The sequence below is a fragment of the Limulus polyphemus genome, unplaced genomic scaffold (assembly GCF_000517525.1).
Source record: "Limulus polyphemus unplaced genomic scaffold, Limulus_polyphemus-2.1.2 Scaffold514, whole genome shotgun sequence".
NCBI lineage: Eukaryota > Metazoa > Arthropoda > Merostomata > Xiphosura > Limulidae > Limulus > Limulus polyphemus.
The window spans coordinates 125,844-147,199 of record NW_013666124.1 but is presented as its reverse complement, the minus strand read 5'-3'; the positions used below and the strand labels follow the sequence as shown (position 1 = coordinate 147,199).

At 31.6% G+C, this 21,356-nt stretch overlaps 1 protein-coding gene across 3 annotated transcripts in view; it reads right to left on the bottom strand.

Moving 5' to 3' along the window:
- LOC106458787 (fragile X mental retardation syndrome-related protein 1-like) overlaps positions 1-15,645 on the bottom strand; it is a 77,096-nt gene extending 61,451 nt beyond the window's left edge. For all 3 annotated transcript variants that reach the window (XM_022385119.1, XM_013918336.2, XM_022385120.1), the window contains exons 1-2: positions 15,570-15,645; positions 9,257-9,309 (exon numbers count right to left, since the gene is read on the bottom strand). In XM_022385119.1, the coding sequence (XP_022240827.1) occupies positions 9,257-9,309; positions 15,570-15,620 (104 nt within the window). In that variant the 5' untranslated portion in view covers positions 15,621-15,645. The remainder of the gene's footprint in view (positions 1-9,256; positions 9,310-15,569) is intronic.
- Between the last annotated feature and the right edge of the window lie 5,711 nt (positions 15,646-21,356).

The window sequence follows — 21,356 nt, the reverse complement described above, 5'->3', positions numbered from 1 at the left end:
CTTATTGACATACATTCATAAAATAGTAGTTCTAAACAAATTTGTATGCAAGTCTACAAATGTGATGACATGCCCTTTGACCCCTGACCATATGAAGACCCATTGAGGTAGGGTTAAAGGAAAATAAGAAGCTGTAATCAAAAACATTGATGGGTGATGCATCTAATGCAATCTACTGGAAACATTCTGACAGTCCTTACTAATGAGAAGCTTGATATTACAAAGTGATATATCTATAAATGTTGAGGATTGCACAGCATGAAAAAGCAAATCATCTTGACAGAAACTTTCAATTAAGACAAGATAAAAAACAAAAAAACTGAACTCTGAATGAGTGCAATAATGTGCTCGGACCAGATGGTAGAAAAAAAAATCTGAGAAACAAAGGCAATGCCTGGGTCAGAAAAGGAAAAGGTTAAAAAAAAACAATTTAGCCACCAGGACAACACAACAGTCATAAACAGCAGAAGCATAAAAAATACATCAAAATAGTAGTGGAAGATGACAAAGTCAAGAACACCTACAGTGGAAAATATGCCACCTAAACTGATAAAATCATTAAGTGGAACGATGGTAAGAATGGGCTAAACAGTAAGCTACTAGAACAGAACTTTCACTTGCACTGATAGGATTTTAAAACAGCCAACATAAGGATGAAAGTACGACAAGTTAGGATTGAAAATGAACATTTGTGGTTGTCACAAAATAGAAGGTCGGAGGGGTGGGGTGGATCTTTGAGAACACAATGTGGAATTTATCAACTTGTGTATCATACAGTGCTTGCAATAAGAATTCCCCAGAGTAATAAGATTGCACTTCAAATCCAATAAACATTGCAAGTGTTTGAGTATTGGTTATCTTTCTGGGATGTTTGTAATTTAGCGGTATACTAAACCAAGAGTTATAGTTTGGAAACGAGCCACTACCTGTCACAACATCCACTGGGACACAAGTTTAGAAAAGTAAGAGGTCTATTATTACAAATATCATACATACATACACAATATATAATAAAGAGTACATTCACAGCTTAACACTAAAGAATACAATTATGCAATTATATGTTACCAATATAGATATTACTTGTGCATATGGTTAAAAAATCCTATTTCTCTTTCACCAAACTTATTCATCAACTAATAAATACTATTTACTCACAAATGCTTAAGTTCTAGTTATATTATTTTATTTAAAACACAGAAGAATAAATAAAAAATACTTCAAAAAACAAAAATTTTGAGTACTTAGTGTTATAAGATTTTGTGGTCGTGCATCATACATGCTAAGCCTCATTTATTCTTCCGAGTGGAGAGTGAAGAGATATTAATTTTCGTAGGTTTCAAATATACATTTTAGAAAACAAAATAATTATCTAGCTTAATATATTAGTGCACACAAAATCCCTATAATTTATCTGGATTTCTAAACAAGCAGTATATGACTTTAAAAAAATCTCGTATCTCTTCAAATCAACAACTTAGTCATCACACTTCAATAGGTACAGCAAAATAATGACTTTCTCCTTCAAGCTATTTAAAAATGACTGTCAGATTTACATACACAAAAACTGCTCTTTCTCTTGGTAGTAAACACTTAGTCAAAAAAAGTAGTTGGGACTAGACAAGAGGTTTCAAAAGAACAGAATACTGGGAGGAGCCACTCTACTAGATTGGCTAAATATATTGACATCACAGCAAATCAAAAAGGTGGGAGGTTCTCATTATATATACTAGCTTGTCTATATCTCAAATTAGAGTTTCTAATTCATTAGTAGCCACTGTACACATTGTATGGTAAGCTTTATAAAATATAAACGGAGAAATAAGAAAATAGGAGGTGCTATGTGACAAACAAAAAAATGATATTTAGCATTTTTTCTTTATATTTCCTTTTAAATTAAGATATTATCATTGCAAAATATTTTTCACCTCAGCCTGTTTAATGAAATTGTTTAATGTGAAATCAAGTTATTATTTGTGCCTGAACTATTTGGAACTTATCTGTCAAAGAACAAGTTAAACCTGTAAAAAGTTACTTTATTTCCACACTATTGATTTATAATATATTTATAATATTATTTTTACAATATTGTACTGTTTTTAAATATTTTGTTTATAACATACTGTTTACTTATACAAGTAAAAAATATTCTGTTAAATATTGACATTTTATTCAGTGTGCTCCTTGGGCCTGATGAACACTTGAAAGTTTTTGAATGTCCGGTTGCAGTGTGATCAGTGATAAGCGAAGATCACCTCTCTTCACAATATCAAGGCAGTTACGTATATTTGATAGCAAACAAGTCACCTGACAAAAACCAGATAAAATTTGGGAAAGCGATAAAATACAACTTTGCCTTCTCCCACATCTGTGGAAACTTATTAGCTATTTCACTACTTATCCAGAAATAATGTTTGTCACGTTTGGGCTGTTGTATCACTCTGCAGTTCGATGAGACATTCTTGTAATGTGATGTCAACATCAACCGCATTCACTCCAAATGGATCCACCACCCAATCCGTAATTTTGATTGTTACTTGAGTACTAGTCGCATCTAGTAACATGACTTTTCAACTATGGGGGATATGGGAAGAAGGAAACCTTTGTTTCAATTTTAAATATTTTATTCAGGCAGTGAAGTTTCAGTGTCCCACTCAGAATTTAATGTGGCCCCCTAATTTTCCGTCATTCACGTGTGGCCCCTTAGAAACATGGCGTAGCTCCTTGGGAGCCATATGTCTCACGTTGAGAACCACTGGTGTAGATTATTAACAGTGAGAATGATTGATATACAAGCACCACAACATTACTGAAAGTACTCAGTTATAAGTTTGGTCATTACAATATTTCTTATAAATGTCTTGAATATCGATACTATTACTAAACTATGCTTATAGATGCACAATCCTCTTTAGACAGCAATAAGCACCGATAGTCGAGCTATACATGATCCTTGAGAAGTAATCTCCATGGGCAATAACATTGGAACAAAGGTTCATTTTTTGAGGAGGCAATAGAAATACACTGGAAGTTGGGAGAAGTGACGATCTACTTGAAATACATTTTCAGTTAAGACAAATGTTAACTTCAAAAACATATACTCACTTCTCAGCCCAACAGAGAGCTATAATCCCACACTGATAAGATGTTCGAGGGAAAGAAAATACAAAGATGAGCTTCTTTCTGAAAATGAATACCCATGGAGTTATGTCACCCACTAAGGGGGGAGACTTAGTGGAGTATCAGTAGGTAGGAAACCTCATCCTTCTCATCAGAGAGTACTGTTCACCCAATAAAAGTGATAAAGCAAAAGATATTGTCAAAAGAATCTTCTGCATGGTGCTAAAAGTATTTCAGAAGTGTGCTGAAAGTAAGATTGCTCACCTGACCATTATGCCTCAGGTGGATGGTTGAGTATGAGTGTATAATGTGGCTAGGGCAATAAGTCATGTTATACCACATTGAAGAAATCCATGACATACTTACTAAAACAATCAGGTGTAGGGAGAAAATATCCAAAACCTGCATCCCAAGGAGAACACAAAATCAGAAGAAAACCAACTACTTAGTACACAATGACGATACTGACCATCAGAGTGCCTCCAGTTACCATTACAATTTAGGATGACTCCTGTTGAGTGTCAGAAACATTAGAAACATGAATTCATAATTCAGATGATACATGAAACTAACTTTTTTTTATTATAAATGGTGGCTTGATATGTCTATGATGCATAGGCCTAAATTATTTGCATAAGGACATTGAAAAGTATATAATAGAACCCATAAGCTGGATTAAAACAATGAGAAATAGCACTGGCAGAAAAACCTTAGCACAGACACCAAAACATGTCCCAAATCTACAAATTTGATTAAAAGGAAAAATCAAATTTAAAATCATTTCATTCATAGTTCTAAATGAAATATTTAAAATTTGGAAGTTTTTTCTCATAATTCAGAAAAAGACTAGACTATGAATTGGTAATGAAAGCTTAAAATAATTAGCACAAAAAGTATGTTAATTCTGGAGAAAAAATAATGAAACAACCAACACTAAGGAAATAATGATCCTTTGTTCCAGTGTTAGTGTTCATGGAGGAGGGGGGGGGGGGGGTTACTGAAAATGGAGAATTTGTTGCCTTTCTACTGATGATGACATCACAGGGTAATGCAGTACATGTTAATATATGTAGGAATGGGAGCTATGTTCAAGGCTTGTAGCATGCACAAAAATCGTCACAGCAGTAGTGAAAGGTAATATCTCTCTGCTGTGCTTAGAGGTGACTACAAGTTTCTGAATTCCTTTTTTAAATAATCTAAATTCATAATTACTTAAGAGTATGTGCTCATATTATTGCATTTACACCTGCTATACAGATGATACTAAAATTAAATATAGAAAACATTATTGCTTTAAAAATTTGATTTCACCAAGCATATTGTTGATAACTTAAATGATTGAGTCTGAGGCAAGAAGGATTGTTACTTTCATAATAAGGAATTTTTTTAAACATTGCTTAAGATAAAAAAAGGAACGTATTATTATTCTAACTTTGGTTATATTATTCTAATATGCCAAACCACCCTTTTGATGTTACCTGAGATTTCCCACTTTTGGAGCTTGTGAATTTCAAATGTCTACAAATTTTGTGTAATATTCTAGTATAACAAAATAGCTTGCATGGCCTTTTTTCTTTAAAAAAAATTTAATATGTACCACACTAAAAATTGTCTAGCATAGTAAAATACAATCCTGTGAACAAGAGAAATGCAATATTACATTAATGGTTATTTTTTACATGCAAGGAACTTGCACAAATTTTATTGGTTTACACTCACTTGCTTTCAAATCTTGATTGAAAATGCAGCTTATATTTAACTCTCTCGTTATGGGTAGGTTAAAGTGCACATGTCACAACCTTTTATATAGTAACATTACAAATTTAATTAAACTACTTTATTACCAATGTATATGAATAAACTTGGCATAAATCATAGTTAACAGTTAAAATTTTGAAATAAGTTTTAATATCTTAATTTTAAAAGGAAATAATTAAATAAATTCTCAAGCTCCCCTTGTCCATTCTCCAGTTTATTTTACCACCCCTCTCTGAAGTAAGGGGTTTAATATAAATTACTCATTATAATATAGATATTACTAAGGTAAAGACTAATTTTATAGTCTTCAATCTTTTTGCTTATGAAGACTTAAACTAGAAAGTCAGACCCACTTGCCACAGGGATCGAAATATTACATTCCCCTGAGGAATAACTTTGCTTGAGTAATTTCATCTTTTTAGTTGGCTTTCCAGATTGGGAAAGCATGTTTCATCCATATTCCTTTAGTTATGACCAGTGAAAGTGAACATGTTGCATGGATTAAGTAAAAACAATTCATGAGGAAATGTAATCTTCCTGATAGCTTTCCCTTGAGTTAATGTAATATTATTTCATTATTTCTATCCCTGCTGTCACATCCTCTCTTTCACAAACTTTCAATAATTTTCTCTGATGTTTTATATCATTTATAATCAGTATTATCTATTTTATCTTCAGTTTGAAAGTTTCTTACACAGTGTTCAGCTGGAGAAGTTTAGAAAATTATTCTAAGATTCTTATGCTATTGTAGAAAGCCACTTAAATTATAACAGTTATAGGACATTGTTTGCTTTGTGTGTGTTAATATTCTGCATTCTTAGGTGCATTATTTAAGTAAATAAAAATTATTTAGTGTACTAGTATTATTATTATAAGAAGAGTGGGCTTAAATTTCATATTGCCAACTGACAGCAAAAAAATTAAGTCAAAAGAAAAATATAACATTTCTTGTTTTTAATGTATATTCTTTATTTATTGTTATAAAAGTAACTGAGATGTAAAAATTAGAAACTCATTAAGTTAGGTAAGGTTAGATTAAGTAAAATAATAAAAAATAATCATAAAATTTCTTCATGACCTATGCTCATGAGCAGCTTGTGTTATGTCATTCAATATGATAATGTAAGCTATGTTTGCTAAGTGATTTACAACTTGTATGGTGGGATTATTAGTTAGACAGAGTTCACAACCTAATAAAACAATAAAATTAAATATAAACAGATGTAGACTGTTATGAGCCTTAAGCTATTTAAGATACACAATTGTAGTTATCTGTTAGTGCAGTCATTCTAGAAAGTATAAAAAAGGATAACTTAGATTTATTTTGTACTTTTTATAGTGGATACAAGGTTGGTTAAATCGAACAAGTCCATATAGACTTAAGGTAGAGAAAATAACAGATAAAATATAAAGTTTTTGCTGAAAAACAAATGTTTCATATTTATTTAGGAGGATTTAGAGGTTATGCAAATAAAATATGAAAATTTTGAGATGAAGAAAAGTATTTTTAATCTTAACATGAAAATCACTTTGCACTCAGAGCATTCAACACTGAACCTATATATTCATGGACAAATCTTCAATAAAAATACTTAATTAAAAAAGCTAATTTTTTATGTACAAAAAACTTGTAGATTTAGTGAAGATACACTAAACATTATAAAAGTTATAGTATGAAAATGCTGATTGATACTTTGTGGTTATAAGGTCAGTCACATCGACTGATCTTGTATGAATAAGACTTAACAAGACATCAGAAATTCACATTTCACCTTGGCAAAACAAAATTTTGGTTTGTTCAGTGTTAACATAGCTTTTACAAACATCTTCCTTACATCCTGTAACTAGCAGTAACTTTCAAACAATGTGTGAAAATTTTCTTAATACAAAATTAAACTCTGATAAAAATATATAATAAAAAACTGAATCAGCTACATGTACGAAATTTGAAAATATTATTTTTGAGTCAAAAGGTTTAAAAGAAAAAAATATGTTTGTTCAATTAGCTATGCAGTGTCAATATTTCTTAGAATAACATATTCACATATTAAACATGTTTTTAGTTTGCTTCCTTCTGAAATAAGAAGCAGCATTTTGAGATTTTTTATTGTGGATGTTGGAAGCATTTTTCCAAGCACTTCTAAAATATTTCCTGCAGCCATTCTTTGTGTTTTGAAGAGAGTATTTTTGAGCATGTTACAAAGGTTATTCCCCTCTTATAATAACAAAACAAAGCAGTACTGGCTGTAACTGTTGGCAAAGTACCCAAAAAGATACAAAGTGTAAATACCAACTGCTAATGACTGATTGAAAATTTGTGCAGCACAAAATTAATTTTTCCTTTTTGAAAAGGAAGGCTATTTAATATGCTCTGTTTTAATTTTTAAAAACATCAAACAGATTTCATTTATTGTTTGTACAATAGTACTCTGTACAATTACAAGTATTATAATGCTGTACTGCTCACTAATAAAGTAAAAATGATAGTTTTTAAAACATCTGGATTTCTCTTGGTTTAAGGCAATTTTTATCTTGCCACTGTTTGATTTTCTTGGTGGCCATGTTTGTAAATCTTTTCTGAATCTGTAAGGTACACATACTGATATCATATTTAAGTTTCAAGCTTTTTCTTAATATGTTCAAGAGGTTGCAGTAAAACCATAATTGCTCAGGTGAGATTGTTATCCTTGTAACTTTGGCAACAAGTTTATGACACAGTTTTAATACATTATCATTTTCCTGATTTGTATCTAGGATAATTTTACAAGTTAATGCTGGTGTTTATCAGTGAAATTGTTCTAGTTGTTATTTTTTTTTACAAGTTGTCTTTCTCCCAATTTAACAAATGACAAAACTTTACAGTTTTATGTAATAAAAACTTTATAGTAAGGCTTTACAAGAATGAAGGATGACATAAGAATCAGTAATTGAAATCTACAATAAAGGTAATCATTTTAATTAAAAAAAAATATCACATAAATCTTTTCATATTTTCCTAGCCATGAATTCATAAAAATATCACATGTAAAATAGAATATTTTATTTACCGAAGCTACTATTTCAAGTCTCATACTTCATCCAGTATGCAATAATGCAATAAGACACTCTTTACAACAGATTAGACACACCCATTTGTTTTCAAGTTAAAATCTCAAATTCCATGAATATCCAGGATTTTCTTGACCCATATGAATACTGCTAAATATAAAATTAAGTGGCTACTTCCACCAGTTTCTGAAAATAGGTGTTCATTCTACAATTTTGCATAGGAAAAAATACTTAACATTTTCTTTCAATAGAAATTAAACAAAGAATGATCATATGTTGTATAAAGTAGGGCACAACTTTTATTAATATTTTATGGCAGCCATCTCAGAATTTTGTATTTTGAAACTAAGTGGCACTTTACACAACAAATAGGTTAAATGGCAAAGATAATGATGTCTGAGGTTCAGACATAGAAATTCCTAATTTAGTCAGAGCTGGGCAATATCTTGATTAACTGATCACCTATGAGCATCAATTACATTCATTGAAATTAGTGTTTCTGATTATTGGTAGTTTAGAAGATTACAGCTTAACTACATATTGTGAAAATAATCAATTAGTTAATTATTGCTTAATAGTGAGCCCAATGATTAATGAATTATTAAAGTTTACTAAATGCCCATCTCTAAATTAAAGTACTACTAACCAGGGTGAGGGCAATGAGTCAGCAGCATCTGTTACCCATACTGCTATCCTTAACCAATCATCTGTCACAATTATAATAATCCCTAAGTTTAAAGTGGGGAAGGAAGTTCAGCAGTATATTACAGCTTGAACCTTTGTTCTTTTGATATGAAGTCAGGCATACTAACAGTTAAGTCACACTTTGTCTTAGCCACTTCAGTGATTTGTGAAACGCTGAAGTCATTGTTTTCTTGTAACTACCCACACCTTCCACAAAATTTTAAAAGTTTACTGTGTATTGTATTATGCTAATAATGCAGAATAAAATCATACTGCATAAATAAATTAATCAGAGAAATTAAGTCAACTCTAATTGTCAAACCTTCAACTCGCATCTTATGTAAAGCAATTACAAATCCTACTCAACAGATAGGATTTACCTTTTACAAAGAGCAATCATTGTTTTAAAGTAAAGAAAGCCATTTATGACTGACTTTGAATGAATGCTTTGGATGTTCCATGATTAAACACAGCTGCATCATAATTAATTAGCAAGTTTACAGAAGAAAGTGTCCAAATATTAATGCGTCCTTATTCTGCATAAAATAAGATAGTAATTTTTTACTTTCGGGATAATTATTGTACTGGGTAGCCACTAAAAATACAGACACAGTTAGGTATAAATTTATGGGCAAGTTGTACTTACTCATTTTCAAATGCTACTGTAAGTTCATCATCATGAATGTCCGTCACATAAGCCTGAAATGCAAATTATCCTATCAAAACACAAATATCTTTCATATTCCATATACAGTAATAAATGTCAAAAGCAAAGGAAAAAAAATGGAATAAATGAAAAACATATCAATTAATAAGCACTACATTTACACGATCAAAAGAATTTGCATGGTTCTCTGTGTATATGTCACTATTAAGCATAAATCCAACTAATATCCAAATACTAAAGCCATTTATTTCAAGACATTAACACTAAAAAGTACCTTCAAATAAAATTGGTGAAATTAGCTGGATTATTAAAATACAGAGCAAATTTTAATCTAAGGTATTGATTTAATAACTCATATTTAGTGCATACGAAGTTATTTTTTAAACAAATTAAGTATGAAAACAATAACTGTTAATTCACTATTAGCACTACCAATTAAAAAGAAAAGTCCAATAAAAACTTTATGTTATATCAAAAGGTTATTATATTGTTATACAAAAATGTACAGTTGTTTTGTCACATCGGTTAAGTTTAAGAATGTTAATATACTACTATAATTACAAGTAAATTTAAAAAAAAGTTAAAATGTTCATAATACAAAAATATATTTACATGTAACAAAATTACATTCCTATACCATAAGGGAAAGTACACAAATTTTCTGATAATGTATTAATGAACTACATTCAGAGGATGAATCTAGTTACAGTTGTTTTTTAAATACTGCAAATGATTGAAAAAGATTTACCAAAATCTATGAACAGTACATACATTTGGGGTACATGATTTATGACAAAGCTCTGTTTGCATAAGATTCAATTTCAAACAGGCAGATAAAATACAAAATGTTTAAATGTATACTGAATCCTTGCAGGATAATTTTTAGTATAATCTATGTGAAAAAGCCTTACCAGTAAATTCATCCATACTGACTCACATAAAACTAGTCTGCAGTGACTAGTGGTTCAATTAGTATTTAAATGTACAGTATACTGTTGTTACAAAATTTAGGTTGATTTTCACACACAAAGTACTAAAAAGATTAAGTGCATTATTAAAATCTAACATTTGTTTTTACAACATGTATGGCTACAGTAAATATACGGAATTCTCTCAAATAATACATTTATAGATCAATAACATATATATATATATATACACAATCACATGAACAATTTTTAAATAACGATTATAATAATGAACAGTTAATACAGTCAGCATCTTAATCAATTTTAGGGGGTGATCAAGTTATGTTTAGTAAGGCTAGATTTACTGCAGTAGGTATACCCTGATAAGTGTCCAATGTTAAAATTAAGTTTAAAAGAAAAAAGAAGAAATATAGTTGACAAACAAAGGTTAACATGGATCACTGTGCTGAAGCAACCCTACACTAGTCAAATAGCAGTATTGCATATATGTAGTCTAAAAAAATTTTTGTATGATCCTTTCAAAATTACAACTTACATCTTTCTTCCTATATGCCTAAATTAAATTTTCTTTACAGAAAACATACTTATAACTATCCATTTGTCTCAACTGTTAAGTCTGTGAATTATGTTTAAAGGCTGGAAAGACACATATACTTTATACGTCAGAGATAGGCAACACACTGAAGTATATGTAATAGTATTTTGAGAAGTTTTTATTGGGTATTGTGTGAACTCAATTTAAGTAGTAATGGAATAATCTATAATGCTCTGGGTGGATTTAATCTAGATCTATTCAAGTTATTACTATATTATGCACTGGAACATTTCTCTACATTATTATGAAATTAGTAATATATTTATTCATGTTTTTGCTGTTGTACTATTATCATGTGTAAGGAAATTATTTTACATTGAAAAATTCTTAGTTTTCCTTTTAGTAAAGATGCCGTTTTGTTACATGAAAAAAAACACTGTCTCACGGGTCATTACATAAAATTTTTCCAGTGTCAAGAGCTGTTTAAAAAATATAAGTTAATGTTTCACGAAGTCATGAACTACTTACTAATAGTTAGTGGGGAAATTAACATAGTTAAGGGTTTATGACCTTCATCTGAAAAAAGCTTTACTTGTATACTCAATGAGTTTCCCCAAGCTTTTCTAAAACAACTTTTCTTAACATAATTGTAACTTGAAAAAAAAAATACTCCTCGACTTTAAAGAAGTTGGCCAGATTGACAGTTTGTTCATCTCTCTCATTATTAAAAATAACAGAAATAATTATTTACCATTTAGCCACATTTGTATCTCCACATAAAGTTTCCTTTACAATTTCTTATCATAGGAAAGTTATCCTTGTCTTATTTGCAGTTAATATGTCTATTAAAATCTTTCAAATCAAGTGTTATATGGTTAAGATTAAATAATCACCATTCATATTGGAAAAAGCAAAATACTTTCTATTCATCATTATAGCTAATGAGAAAAATAGTGATGAAATTAATACAGTGTAGATTAAATATTCATAAATCAATTTAAAACAGTTTACAGTTGTATCATAATTACTGTATACAACCATAAGCTACACCAATATCAATGCCATGCCAGACAAACTATATGTATATTAAAGTCTGTCTACAAAAACCTGCTATTATGTACTAAACAATACAGTGCCTAAAACAGCATCAAATAAAATTCTGAGGTACAATTGATCAGACACAACAATATGAAATTACTTCAATCACAATTTCATTTGCACCACTATTTCAAAATAACACCAATATATTTATTTGCATTTATAAACAAGTTATAAAATGCACGTAATGATTAACAATTATTTTAAATGCAGGATGGCAAAAAAATACCAATTAGTCATCTACCCTTATGATGACTAACTTCAACTGAATTCTTACAAATGACTGAATAAACATTAAAAGCTCAATCCCGAGAGCCATACTAAATAGTAAAAAATTAAGCTCTTTTAAATAATAGATATTTCAGACCATAATTTGACTCCTCTAAATTTAACCGAAATTTGAACACAGAGAAGTTAGTCAGGAAGCAGCTAGTCTAGCAACAGGATTATGAACATCACTTACTTTGATAAAATTTGAAGAATTACAAATAATATTTTATTGGTAAATTCATACATAAATTTTATTTAAAAATATCACTGATTTTCAGAATAGTTGAAGTCAAATAGCATGGTGTTACATGGTCTATCCTTGATCCAAAGTTCATTTATTTTATAATTTAACTATGAATAATATTGTATGTATGTAATATTAGCCAACCCCATTTCATAATTACTATAATGATATATAAGTGCATAATAAATCATTTACAATATTTCAGATTTAACATAATAGCTCAATTTTAACATGCTAATTTTTTATAGCTTAGTACTAATCATCTTTATATGTTGCTTCCAATTTAATTTATTATCAATAATGACTCCTATATATTTGATTTTAACTTTTTATCTCAAAGTGACTTGTATTTATTATTATTTAACAAAATTTCTATTTATTTAATAAAAATTGAAAGTTTATCATATACCGCTAACATCCGTTTATCTATTTTAATTATTTTTCCTATTAACTATTAATTGTAAATCCAATAAGTTATTACTGGTTATAAACAAGTTAGTATCATCACCAAAGAGTAACGTTAAAATGAACTATCATTTACAAAGTCAATTATATGGATAAGAAATAACAGTAGTCCTAAAGTAGATCCTTATGGAACTCCAAAACTTAAATAATCAGATTGAAAATGTTTAATTGATGTATAGTTTTCTGTTACTCAGATAACTTTTTAAGATGTTCAAAGCTATATCTCTTCTAATGCTACAATTTACCTAAAAATATGTTACGTTATAAAGTATCAAACTCTTTCGCTAAGTCTAAAAATACACTACAAATCACATTACCAGCATCAAAGATTCTAGTACCTTATCATAAATCTCAGACACTACAAGAACAGTAATGCTTTTTAGGTACTTGAAGGTGACAAGTTTGTGTTTGCATGTTCCGTATGTGAGGTATACTCTATTCTTTGTTTAATGTTACTTTCATCAACAGTGTTGGTTAGAATGCTTCATATATCTAGTTTTATCATAGCAAATGTTTTGCATTGCTGGCTTAGTATACAGATTTAGGACTAACAAAATCTTCTAAGCTTGGCAAATCTTACTAGATTTATTGGATTTACAGTCAAAAATATTGTTAACAGTAAGGGTACCCCCAACTGATTAAACAATGCATTTTAATATTTATAACTAAGAATATAATAAAAATTAATTTAATTATCTACACTCATTACTGGATAGATTTTTACTTTTTGATCTTATGTAGCTTGCTCTCATAAGAAGTTAATACTGAATGCATTTACATTATTGTGCAAAGTTCTGAAATTAGAACTATACACAGCAACTCTGATTAAATTTTTTATTTATTTAGCCCTTATCTATGACTACGGAATTCTTTCAAACAAACTACACAATCAGAAAAAATATTTATTGGTAAAAATTTGAGTTTCAGAAAACACTTCAATACTTTTTTGTACTTCGTGAACTGTATGTCTATCAACATTTTCTTAAACATAATCCACTTCTACTTTCTATTTATACACTCATTCAGCAAGTCTGTAGCCCTAGTTAAAAAATAGTGACTATGAACATCAACATCCCCTAAAAGAGAAAGTAGAATTTTTCTTTAACTTCACATCACTTATATGTATAATATATCCTAGAAAAGTAAATCTTGATAATCGTAATAACTTCAGTTTTGTCATCAGTCAAAGGTTAGTGCATCTTATCTTTCAACTGTTAGTGAAAACAATTTTTAAAAATTTTGTTAAAAATATACCTTCTGTTGATACTTACAGATTTTATTAGTTACGTAACTTATTAGTTTCAGTATTCCATTGTATATAGCTTGTTTAAATTGACCCAAGAGATTTTCAGAATTTGTCTGAAAGTCATTGAGAGTTGTTTTGTTTATCTATCATTCCCCTTTCAAAGTAGTGTGCTTATGGTTGCATATGCTCAATGACACTGCTGAAATCAGTAGGAAAATAAAAGTACGGAACACTTATGTGTTATAAAAGTATTTACAAAAACTACTACTTCTTCATTAAAATGCATGAACAAATCTAATAAAAAATTACACCCACAATATAAATTTGCAAGTTGATTCATAATTTACCATTGAAGAATCTGATGGGTTTGTTTTTTAAAAAGGGTATTTTTACTTAACAAAATGGTATAATTTTTATACAAAAAGAAGAAATGGATTAAAAATTATACACCATCCATATTATAGACTTTATCACAGTAAACAATAGAAACTGCCACTACACCAGTACTACACTAACTTATTTTTTAATAATAATAAAACTCCATGGGTCATCTTGAGCTTTGAATTTGATAATGACAAACCTAAAGAACTAAAAAGAATAGTAGAATAGCAAAGTTTAATTATAGTACTAACATGTGAAACAGTTTGGATCTTTTAACTTTTAAAGGTTAAATAGTATATTTAATTTTCCTTTTTGCTACACCAATAATAAGTTACACCATTCTATAAACATTTTAACATATCCTTCTACTAGTTTTGACAATCTACCTAATGATTAATACAATATACAAGTAGTAATGAAAATAACTTAAAATATTCATAATACAACTACGATTTATAATTCATCGTTAAAATTGGTACTTCTGTCAAATTCAACAAACATCATACACAAATTTCAATTTTTTTTCTTTTGTTGTTGTTGTTATGGTTAGGCCTAACAAAAGGTAGGACCTGGCATCTATATCATAAACTATCTTTGTCTAAATAAACTACCTCATTATTTGACAAAAAAAAAAAACGTAACGTTAAAAATTATTAACAATAGCATAGTGTTACTACTACTACTAGTGTTACTGTCAGTAATAATCACACCCAACGTGTTTGGTTTTGGATTTACATTTATATCGGTCATTTACGCTGACTAGTGTCAACATAACCGACCCGTAGTGTAACTTGTAAATGCAAGATACACAATACATGACAGTAATTAGGCTTTAGTTTAAGCCTATAATATAAGCAGAGTGCTATTGCACCATTACCGGTAAAACTAGCAATCGCATTACTTTCGTTAAGCCTAAACAGAACTCTTGAGTAGAGGTGAATCCAAGCACATTATCCGAAGTCACAGTAGTTTCTTTCAATAACGTGTTAAGTCTTTTGTTCATCGTTAACGTGTGTAAATAAGATTAATATACAATTAAGTATTTCCTTCTTTTAATGAACAAATATATAATATATAAACCTAAGACTTCTTTACCACTTACTGATGAACATTAAAATATTTACCTTATAGTAAGCACCATTTTCACCACACACCTCCACAACTAAATCCTCCATCTTGCCTCTGTACCAGGGCTCACGGGTAATCACAGTAGAACGAGGAGTTGGTCCAATATTTGCTCCATGTCTACTTGAACTGTGATATTATAATAAACATACAATAGAAGAAAATATAACATTCATACATAACTCTAAAAGTTATTCTTTGCAAAAATGGATTTATTTATATAGAAACTAAGAGCTAGTCGAAATAAACTGCAAGATTTTTTTGACGAAACTATGCAGCTATTATGAATATATTTGAGGAGAGTTTTGTTTTATTAGTGCAAAGCTGCACTCTGTCCACTGCGGGGAATCGAGCCCCGGATTTTTGGTTTGTAAGTCCGTAAACTTAGCGCTGAACCACCGGGGGACATTTGACGAAAAAAACAGAGTATTTCTCTAAATTTCAGCTTCTCTCAGCCAATACTAAAAAAATAGGATACAAACAATGAAAATATGGCTAAGTTATCAAGGTTTAACTTTAACATGTGCATAAGAGGATATCCTCAGCAAAAGTTTGAACTTTGCTGTTGTAGTTAATAAATATACCATGTGTTTCTATCTTCTTAAATTATAATATTATTTATTTATCCTTTATTCTGTATACGTGGAATCTTCGCATAACATGTTGTCGAAAAAGCTATAACCTTACCGCGTACTAACTGCCTTTATTCTTTTGTCATTCATTAGGAGATGTACGCTGTGCAAGAATGTAGAACAGGTGGTGTATCGAGGTTATGGCCTCACCTATGTTTGAATGAAAACGTCACGCTGGGTAAATACATTTATAGCAAAGTACAGATCATTGGATTTAGGTAGTTTAATACACAACCTTGAAGAGTAAGTAGTCTAGAGAAGGATCCAATAAAAATGACCATCCCGTACTTTAAAATGGCAAGCAAGAATACTTAGTATGTGAGTTAATAAAGATTGTTCATTTTCTGCATTTTCTTGTATCCAGTCTCTGCCTTTCTCAGACTCAGTTATTCAGAGATTCAGTATTATTCCATAATAAATAACTTGACCAAATCTCCTGTTACTCTGTGGACCTAACCCGTCACTCTTACGTCAATTCAGTTTGACCTGTGTATACCACATAGTGATAAGAATATGTTTGTTGCCGTGACTACAGGATATCTTAAAAGTTTGCCGTGTTAAAGAGTGTAATACCCTTTAATTGTACTCTTGTGCTCTTAGTTTCGAAAGCTTTATAGAGATGGAAGTAACATTTTCCACAGCTAGAAGGACTTACAACCAAAATGTGCCATCCGTCACTGAATGAAAACAGTTTTAAGTCAAGTTGACTAAAAGTTCTTCCCTAGACAGTAGACTTCGAAAGTCCATTACTTCAATCTCATCACAGCCGATGATTCAAGAAGAAGAGTCACCAATGTCTGGTGCACCCAGAATAGCTGTTCATGCTCTTCCCCTGAGGATTTAACTCAGTGCAACTGAAACATGGATGACTGAGGATTGTTGCAGTGATATGACATCTGACGAGTCTGAAACCGAATGGAATGATCTGTTTTGGACCCTTAGACTTTCACTATCTGGAGTAACCCAACCTCAGCCTTGGTTGAAGCCACTGAAGAACATTGGAAAGAGAGACTTGACGTGCCACTGGTGGAAAGCATCTACCAACAAGAGCTATCTTATCACCAAACCATGTGATGGTGGCACTTAATGACAAAGTAAATGGCCCATGGGGCAGTGATAAGCCTCTTCAAGCAAAGAGGATATTGCTGAGTTAACCTTGGGTCACATAAAATCTGAGGTCATGCACATTGATTCAGCTGTCCTAGAACAGGAGTCTACTGTTCATCACAGTGCCAGGTTCCTGAGAGTACCCCAATGCGGTGCCTATAACATCAAAGACAGTAAGTTGGGAAGGAGAGATTCTGGATATGATGGTTATTCACGTGAACAATCTGAAGTAGATCTTTCTGCCAACATTCAATAGAATTTGGACCATTTTCCGAAGTATTTCAAGTAGGTTTGAACTCAGCTGAGAGTTAACCAACAACCCTGTCAGGTTTTGTATAAGACCGCGATTCTTTACAGTATATGTCTGTAATTTGTTGACGGTAAATTTAAACTATAAAGGGACAGCACACAATCCACTTGCTTTAAAATAATATATTTAAAACAAGTTAAACGTATGTACAAAAAATTGTTACACTATTGGTTACCACAGTTGAATCTAGAGCTTTAAATAACTCACAAAGGCTTGTTCAGGTACTTTATAACCCAATTTACAAGACTAATTATCCTTTTCTACCACTGTTGTTACAATACAAACGGTGAAGTTCACTTTAAAATCACCACTAGAGCTGTTGGTTACCACAGTTGTATCCAGAACTTTAAATACTTGTCTCCTTTTCGTCAAAGTCCACATAGGCGTGTTCAATTACTTTAGAACACCCTTTGACAAGACAAATTATTCTCCTCTATCTGTTATTACAATACAGGCTGTGAAACTCACTTTAGAAATCACCCATTATGGCTAATTCATACACAGTTTAACTTCACTATTATTTTCATTTTCACAAGCTTACTTTCTGTATCATGTGAAAGAAAAATCTAGAAATATCTAGTCCTCTAGTGACAATAGTATTCAAATAACGAGAAAACTTAGAAGCTTCGTATAAGATGACGTCAACAATATTACAAAAGCCTAGTACAACAATCAAACTGCTTACACAACCTACGACTCATACAGAATTACGTAACCAAACTTGTCATAACTATCCCTTTAAAATAATTAACTTTTAACATTCTTTTTATGAAATATAAATAATCATTAAATATTAAATCACTAAATAAACTAAATAATAATTCTTAAACTAAACAGTCTTGTATATACAACACACCCAAACAACCCAGTTTTTTAATACATTACAATGATATCTATTGAATGAGCAGGCCTATCCCAGTCTATTGGTATTGCACGATGATGCAACAGGTGAAGAAGATCAAACAGTAGGTGAAAATAGTGCTTGCACAGCTCTGAAAACTAGAGGATCCCAAGTTGAACCTGATCACCAACTTGGAGGAGTGCAGCGAAGAACTTGCACCAAAAAAGTGTGATAGCCAGCCCTGCTCTTTCAGAGTTGGACAGGTCTTGGTATGTGCTTCAAAGTAAAAGAGTGGCAGATAGATTTCCTGGCTTAAACAAGAATGGCCAGAAAACAGGTAGATATCATTAGGATATAAGGTGCTCTGAGAAAAACCATCATTAAACCATTCAACCTGAACTTTGTTCTAGTGAATGAAGGTGAACTAAACATGAATGAAAAGTCGCACTCTGATCTCTGTCTAGGAGGCCTTGCTTACAGCAAGAAGGTAGTTATTATTGACTTCACTTCTGTATTTGTCATCCTTGGGATGGGCATACTACAAAGCTTATCAGTCAGTTTTCCTGTGCAACTGGTGAACTGATGTTTTATGGTAGAATTATCTGATGCCAGATCAAGTCCAAGAAGAGAGGCTGCATGAGTATATGTTATAGAAGAAAAGATAGTATCCCCATGTACACAAGTAGTGTTCTATGGTTTACTATGGATGTATAACGAATTGGAGCTGTGTAATGTAGTTATAATGCCCAGACATAAAATAAGCTGCTTCCTCTCTGAATACCAAGTAGAATTAATGGTGCTTTTCTGCAGTTATGGATGATTGGTTATCCAGGTGCAAGCTGTTATGGACATCATCATGATAAGAAAAGAGGAAGTAATTGATACTAGGTGTAATGTTAGGGTGGTATAAGTCATACCATGTCTGAAAGGGAATATTCGGTTACCAACACTTCTGAGGTCCCTAGCTGAGGATTGTGCAGACAATCTAGACTCAACATGGTGGCAGTAACGTAGTTATTTATTGGCAGAATATGCCAATATATTTATGAGACCATACTTTTGATGGAGTCAAATAACAGTCACACAACATTACATACACACACGTTCCTCACACCTGATTAAAAAACTGTAGCACAGGCTTCCCTGTAACCAGTGCTGTAATATAGTATATGTGAATGTAAAGCCTCAGAGCTTGCTTGACTGTCTCCACTAGCGATTGGCAGGAAGAAGGAAGGTGTGTCTAGTTTTTCATTGATTTTAGATGGTTGAACACAGTAACTTACGTTGATACTTTCCATTACCATAAATAGATGAAGGAACCTGTTAGTTCAATATATCAGACTTGGCATTTGGATACTGTCAAGTCGAGCTGGAAAACGAGAATAGACCTAAGACTGTTTTCAGCACAAGAGCGGCTTGTGTGAGTTTTGCCTCATGCTATTCGGCCTGTGTAATGTAACCACTTTTAAGATGCTAATGGAGTTCAGACTGAAAGGACTGCAATGGGAGAAGTACCTGATCTATGTCAACAACATCACATGTTTAAGGTTGTGGCTTAGTATCTGAAAATTGTATTACAGCAAGTAAACAAGCCAAGCTTGAAAATATGAAACCAAGAAAGATTGTGTTAATGCATATGATCATGTTGTGTGAAGAGTAGGAATCTCCACAGTTCCTGCTAAAGTAGAAATGTCCAAGATTGGCCTTAATCTGTAAATGATGGTTTGTAGCCAACTTCTCTAAGATAGCCTCACTATTACCGACTTTCATCAAAGTGGAGATGCACTTCAGATGGACTGAGGAATGCTAGCAAACACTCCAGTTCTTTAATGGTATTCTATAAGAAGTCACATTTTTAGCATATCTATGACAAGATTATGAGTTCCTGACTCCAGTGATAGTACAGTAAAATCAGAGCAGCATTACATTTGCACAACACAGTAGAATGTCCAATCATGTATATTTTTTATACACTTGCAGCTCCTGAACTCGGCTATTTTACAATAAAGAAAGAACTTCTTCCATTTGCGGTCTTCATAAAGCACATTATTCACTATTTGTATGGTAGAAGGTTTACTGATCAAGTGGATCATCTGTTGCTGAAATGATTGAAGAACTTTAAAAACCCACAGGAATGATAGCATGCTGGACAACAGCATTACAGGAGTATGATTTAACTACACATTATCACTTTGGCCCACAACACGGAAACATAGCTGGATTGCCTTGCCAAATGGAGAAATTCTGTCTTTCAGTTAAATATTCTGATTCTGGACACCACGTAGAAGTTGAAGCCATTTCTACCATATTGAAGACAAGCCATACAGTAGGAGATTCTACTAATGGATGGATTCACAATTAATGCTTTGGGAGTTCTAGGAAGAACAACTGAAGGATCCAGATCTGATGTGGGTTCTCCTTGCTGTGAAGCAAGGTGAAGCACGATCAGCTAATATTGCGGAATGTAACACAGATGCACGTAACCTGAGGCACTTGTACAAGAAGTTATGAATGCACGAAGGTGTGCTGTATTGTTGTTATCGGCCACTGAGCAGTGGTTCTCAGTTTTTTTAGATCTAGTAATTCTCAGTGCTTTGAGGTAATCGTTTATCAATACTTTGCATAACTCAAAAGCTGGAAGATACCAAGGTGTTGCACACACACACTTGTGGTAACATTCAACATCAGTTCTTCTGGCCACATTCAAGTCAAGGCATTCAGTGTTGATATTGTTACGACATCGAGGTCACGTGACTAGTATCACGCCACGTCTTTCTCGAACATTCACGTCTTTTCCTTAAATCTCGTGATCCTTCTAGATATAGTGTAGTCTTGTATATATAAAACCGGCCACGAAGCGACGAGAAGGTAATGAGTAATTGAATGTATGCGGAAC